This window comes from Telmatherina bonti, assembly GCF_933228915.1.
Source record: "Telmatherina bonti genome assembly, chromosome: 23".
NCBI lineage: Eukaryota > Metazoa > Chordata > Actinopteri > Atheriniformes > Telmatherinidae > Telmatherina > Telmatherina bonti.
In genome coordinates this window covers 2,524,536-2,530,899 of record NC_136632.1, presented here as the reverse complement: position 1 = coordinate 2,530,899, position 6,364 = coordinate 2,524,536, and the positions used below count along the sequence as shown (strand labels likewise).

The following is a 6,364-nucleotide window of genomic DNA, read 5'->3' as shown; positions in this document are numbered from 1 at the left end:
GGACCTGATCCACCCAGACCGCTAGGACCTGATCCACCCAGACCGCTAGGACCTGATCCACCCAGACCGCTAGGACCTGATCCACCCAGACCGCTAGGACCTGATCCACCCAGACCGCTAGGACCTGATCCACCCAGACCGCTAGGACCTGATCCACCCAGACCGCTAGGACCTGATCCACCCAGACCGCTAGGACCTGATCCACCCAGACCGCTAGGACCTGATCCACCCAGACCGCTAGGACCTGATCCACCCAGACCGCTAGGACCTGATCCACCCAGACCGCTAGGACCTGATCCAACCAGACCACTAGGACCTGATCCACCCAGACCGCTAGGACCTGATCCACCCAGACCGCTAGGACCTGATCCACCCAGACCGCTAGGACCTGATCCACCCAGACCGCTAGGACCTGATCCACCCAGACCGCTAGGACCTGATCCACCCAGACCGCTAGGACCTGATCCACCCAGACCGCTAGGACCTGATCCACCCAGACCGCTAGGACCTGATCCACCCAGACCGCTAGGACCTGATCCACCCAGACTCTGTTTTCTGGCCGCTGACAGAGAGGGAAACACGTTTTCTAAAAAGTTTGGTTCGTTTGGGAAGTGCAGTGTGAATGCAGTATGTCTGCCATTATTCTGGCCAATGTGGGACCATAGAGCTGAGTTGGGTTTGGGAGTCTAGGAGTCCAGGATGCTCCTGGACATAGAATTTAAATCCTCCATCCTGATGACCTGCTAAGATCACTGCTGGTCTTCAGCCTTCAGTCTGTTTCCTATGAGCCCCTTTAGGCCCAGACTATCAGACTCCAGTGTTCTCGTGTTTGGTCCTTCCAGGAAGAGTCATTTACTATTAAAACTCAAAGCAGTTTTTTTTTCTTTTTATTGGCCCACATGTATCTTTTTTAATGTAACATAAAACTGACTGTAGAAGCTGAACCATTTTATCCCAGTCTGCATGCATATTTACGTTTCAGGACCGTCAGTTTAAGCTCTCTGATTGGTGGAAAGACAGGAAGTGTCTTCATCATCATGTCCAGGTGGAAATAGAGGTCTCTTAGCAACATGGTAGTGATGGTGATGAAGATGTGATAAATAATGGTGGATTTACCATCTAGAGTCTCTGAATAAACACTACATGTTGTGTCTGGATTGTAAACCTCCTGGATGGATAGAAACGCTGGAAAACTTCACCTCACAGAGCTACTGTTCCTGACCACAGCATGATAAGATTATTCCAGGTTTGCTCACGACTAAAGCTGATTAAAAGATTTGACATTTGTAAGTTTTTTCTGGCTGTTTTGGGAGTGACTTCTTGTCCTGTTGTAGTTGGAAGGGGCTGTAAACTGAAGCAATCCACGAGCGTTAAAAGCAGAAAATCTGCCAGACTGACTGAACTGACGAGGCTTGTAGTGATGCCACAAGCTCAGAAATGAGATGATTCAGGCATTTTGTGGCTTCTTGGTTTAAAATGTTTAAACTTTGACTGCTTTGTATGTCAGAATCTTTGTATGTCAGAATCAGAAGTTTTTTAAATAAGCCCATAATGGTCACAACTGCTATAAATAATCATTCATTATATTTCCTTGAAGCAAGTCTTGGTCCTTGTTTTCCTTTTTTGCCTGCGTTGTTTACATTTTTTACATGAATAAAAAAAAATGGAAATGAAAAAGGATTCAGATTAACTTAAACTGGTTAAATCTCATAAAAATGATTGAAAATTTGCTGCAGTGAGTTAAAATGTGTGTATAGCTAAGTTTGTCCTGACAGGTCAGCTTATGTAGCCATTTGTTAATGTGGTTAAATAAACTTCACGCTGTAACATTTTGCTGCCACTAGGGGCAGTAATGAGGAACACGATCTGGTTGCATTTGCACTTTAGCACCGCTAGCTGTGGAAAATGCTGGATAAAGATCCACTTTGAAGACCTGCTTTGGTTTTCTTGTGTTTTCAGCAACTTATGGCTCTTCATTGTTCTGAATGGCGTCAACGCGAGTCGGTCTGATCCACTGATAGGCTGACCTGCTAACGTGTCTGATTTAAAAGCTTTGAGCAGCAGAATGATTAGCTTAAACTTAAAATATGAAGCCTCTGGTTATTTGTCACATTTCTGTAATCCTGGTGCCCCTTCATGGTCCTGTAGGATTTATTTATGCTGCTTGGAAAGTTCTGATCTCTGAAAGAGTTGGTTGAATGTGAAGCTGATGTGGGAGCTGTAAACCTGAGAATGAGACTTGGGTTGCTTTGGCTGGGACATGTACGCTTTGGTTTTTTTAATTAAAGTATTTTTAGAAAGGAGATGGTTTTTACCTTTTTGATGCTTGAGAACTGTAGCTTCAGTCTTCCTGAGACTACATCCGTCATGTCTGTCTGGGAGAGATGGTTTAAGATCCTACACAGACTGTAAGGTGCAGCTAGACTCGATCAGGTTGGAGACTTGGTTCAGGTGTGGGGGGTATGGGGGACATTTTTTGTTCACGCTGCTCTTCTCAAATGAATTGGATCTTTGAAAAATCCTGTTTCACTCTTCATCAGAGGTAAAAAATAACCGGAGCTTGATCAGATCTGAGTGGTCTGGTTGATCCGACTAAATTTTTCCATGTTTTCCCTGTGAGTTATTTCTCCTGTTCAGTCGACTGCCATTCCTCAAGCATACGTTTTGGTTGTGTATGTGCAGGTAAAGACTGTGCGCTGAACCCACAATGCACTTGGTTTTATAGTCCACTTCCTGTATTTGGTCCACTTGAAACGGACCGAGACCTGCGTTTGTTGGCTTTTGTGACACGAATCAGAACTTGTTTGATTGTTCTTGCTACCCCGAAACAAGGCAGATTTTTTAAGCAAATGGACTCTGATTAGAATAAAAAAAAAGCTGATGTGAGTGCTTCCTGAGCAACAGACAGAATAAATCCTTCCTTTAGAGAACTATGTAATCTGCAGTTGGTTCAGAATCTCGCCGTGTGTGGACCTGTTCTCCTTGTCGCTGTTTCTGGATCATAGTAGCTCAATAGCTGGAGTTATGTAGGCGACTCCTTGGTTTGAGTGCCACAACCTGAAACTTAGACTTACTGATGAACTGAAATGATTACACCAACACGGACCTTCTACATATTCAATCCCTCGCTCCGGGAATTGTATGTAATCTCTGGATGACTGATAAGATCTCAACCAAGGCTGCATTTTGTTGAGACGTCATCCTTTTCGAGGCAAATGCCATGGCCTTACAGGATTAACCTTTTCTATTTTATCCTACCTGGGATCCATTTCTGAACTATTTGGATGTCTCTGCATCACAAAGGGTTAAATCTGGACTCAACCTTGCCAGTCGTAGCTCATCTTAATGCTAGACTTACCTCACCGACTGTTTGCGCATTTTAACATTTCCATTTATTCTTTTCTGTCCTTTCTGACTGTTTCCTGTTTGTTTCTCACAGCTTTGTGAAAAAGTTTAAGAAGAATGTAAAAAAGTTGACTTAGTTAAGAATAAGTTGGTTTTAAGGACTAGACAGTTGTAGCTTCTAATTACAGAAACTGTATGTCTGAAGATGTTACTGAATTATATCTGATATCTGTGTTTTGGCAAGTTGTCTCATTCATTCTCTCCTGTTGATTCAGTACAAACAGACTTACAGCATGTCAGAATATTATCTGTATGGAAACCTGACTTTTAATATATTAGTTCCCTGATCTGAAATGATCAGATAAAAACTTGTTGGTCTGGTTTGTGGTCTTTGGAAAACGGCCGCAGTTTGGCGAGGAAGTGGTTCAGGTGCATGCTCGTGCAAACGACAGAAATGTCATCCTGCTGTACCAGACTCCGAGTCAGAAGCCTCAGCTCCCAGTTTGATTGGTTTTCTACAAAAAGGTTTTTTGTTTTATTTACTGGATGACATCAGTGTGTAAAAACTCCCAATCTGGTGCATCCTTACAGATCTGGAACATCAAACAGATGATCAAGCTCACACAGGAACATCTGGAGGCTCTTCTGGACAAATTTGGAGGTGAACACAACCCTCCCTCCATATATCTGGAGGTAAGTGCGCCTTGACTTTATAAGATAGAAACTGGTAGAAGTTGGAGGTGGTGAAGTTGTTGAGCTGCTTGTGTGTGATGCTTGCAGGCCTATGAAGAGTACACCAGTAAACTGGACGCCCTGCAGCAGAGGGAACAGCAGCTGCTGGAGGCAATGGGGAATGGTGCAGACTTCTCCTGTACCCCCTCTCCCATGCCCACCCTTCTGGAAGTGAAAATGGGAGGTTTTGGAGTTGGAGGGGGAGCTCAGGCCTTTCCCTCAGCCCCCAACACTTTAGCTGTCCTGCAGACTCCAACAGATGCTGGTCGAGCCAACCCTCGCTCCCCACAGAAGCCCATCGTCAGGGTCTTCCTCCCCAACAAGCAGAGAACAGTGGTACGTTGACATGTGGGAAGTGGTAGGGTCAGTAAGAAGACAGAGAAAGTTTCTACAACCAACCTGGTGAGGTGGTATCAGTCAGATGTCTGCATGTTGCAGCTAGTTTCCTCTGCTGGTTTGATGCAGATTAAATCTGACTCAGCTGGATATAGATTCATTTACAGATATTTATGTAATGCCATTTTTTAGATATTACACATTGTCAAAAAAATATGTTTATAAAACGCAGATCTTATTTCCATGACCAACAAATCCAGATATCTGGGAGTAATCAGATTACTCCAATAATCTAATGAGTCTGCCCACGCCTCTAATAATACCATGTTCCAAAGACCATTGTCCACATTTACCTTCTTATCATATTTATTTCGAACTACTTACGTGTGTGCTGACATCACTTCCTGTTGTTTTCAAAACATTGCGTGTTTCTTGAACAAAGTTGTTCCCACAGCCATAGCATTAGCTGCTAACGTGACATATTGCGGTTTGACTGTTACCGGCTAATGTGGAAACCTGAAGTCCTAACATTAGCGGATAATATGAGATATTGCTGTTTAACTGTTAGCGGCTAATGTAGAAACCTGAAGTCCTAGCATTAGCGGCTAATGTGGAAACCTGAAGTCCTAGAATTAGTGGCTAATGTGGGAACCTGAAGTCCTAGCATTAGCGGCTAATGTGAGAACCTGAAGTCTTACCATTAGCTGCTAATGTAGAAACCTGAAGTCCTAGCATTAGCTGCTAATGTGGAAACCTGAAGTCCTAGAATTAGTGGCTAATGTGGGAACCTAAAGTCCTAGCATTAGCTGCTAATGTGGAAACCTGAAGTCCTAGAATTAGTGGCTAATGTGGGAACCTAAAGTCCTAGCATTAGCTGCTCATATGAGATGTTGCTGTTTAACTGTGTGCGGCTAATGTGGAAACCTGAAGTCCTAGAATTAGTGGCTAATGTGGGAACCTAAAGTCCTAGCATTAGCTGCTCATATGAGATGTTGCTGTTTAACTGTGTGCGGCTAATGTGGAAACCTGAAGTCCTAGAATTAGTGGCTAATGTGGGAACCTAAAGTCCTAGCATTAGCTGCTCATATGAGATGTTGCTGTTTAACTGTGTGCGGCTAATGTGGAAACCTGAAGTCCTAGAATTAGTGGCTAATGTGGGAAACTGAAGACCTAGCATTAGCTGCTAATATGAGATGTTGCTGTTTCACTGTTTGCGGCTAATGTGGAAACCTGAAGTCCTAGAATTAGTGGCTAATGTGGGAAACTGAAGACCTAGCATTAGCTGCTAATATGAGATGTTGCTGTTTCACTGTTTGCGGCTAATGTGGAAACCTGAAGTCCTAGAATTAGTGGCTAATGTGGGAGCCCTGGTCTTTACGTTAGCTGGTAATGTGACAGCCTGCGTTTTTAGTGTTGACTGCTAACAGTTTTTGCATCCTTACATGTGAGTGTCATGCATCCTTACATGCATGTGAGTGTCATTCAGTGGTGGATGGAGAAATCCAAAAGTGGCATTATCTCAGCCAGAGAAGCAGATTTTTGGCAGAAACCACACAAGAAACATTTCAGTGTAAATATACAAACGGTAAAAATCAAGGATGAGAATTTTCTGAATGGATTTTGGATAAATTAAATTAGCTCTAGTCAGTCAGTCAGTCAGTGTTGTGGTGTGGTGTGTTCAGGTCCCGGCCCGTTGTGGGATGACGGTGAGAGACTCCCTGAAGAAAGCTCTGATGATGCGAGGACTCATTCCAGAGTGTTGTGCTGTCTACAGGATACAGGACGGGTAAGTTAACTGTATTGATTCATACTGTATGAGCCACATCGTTCAGTTAATGGGGCAGCTGTAGCTCAGGAGGAAGAACTGAAAAGTCAGGAGGTCGATTCCAGGCTTCCTCTGACTAAATGCCGAAGTGTCCTGGGGCAAGACACTGAACCCCAAGCCGCCCTC

The 6,364-nt window shown here is 43.8% G+C and overlaps 1 protein-coding gene across 1 annotated transcript in view; it reads left to right on the top strand.

Moving 5' to 3' along the window:
- Positions 1 to 3,940: 3,940 nt before the first annotated feature.
- The window catches only part of braf (B-Raf proto-oncogene, serine/threonine kinase), a 36,770-nt gene continuing 34,346 nt past the window's right edge, over positions 3,941 to 6,364 (top strand). The window contains exons 1-3 of the mRNA XM_079263274.1: positions 3,941 to 4,038; positions 4,126 to 4,413; positions 6,096 to 6,199. Of these exons, the coding sequence (XP_079119400.1) occupies positions 3,955 to 4,038; positions 4,126 to 4,413; positions 6,096 to 6,199 (476 nt within the window). The 5' untranslated portion in view covers positions 3,941 to 3,954. The remainder of the gene's footprint in view (positions 4,039 to 4,125; positions 4,414 to 6,095; positions 6,200 to 6,364) is intronic.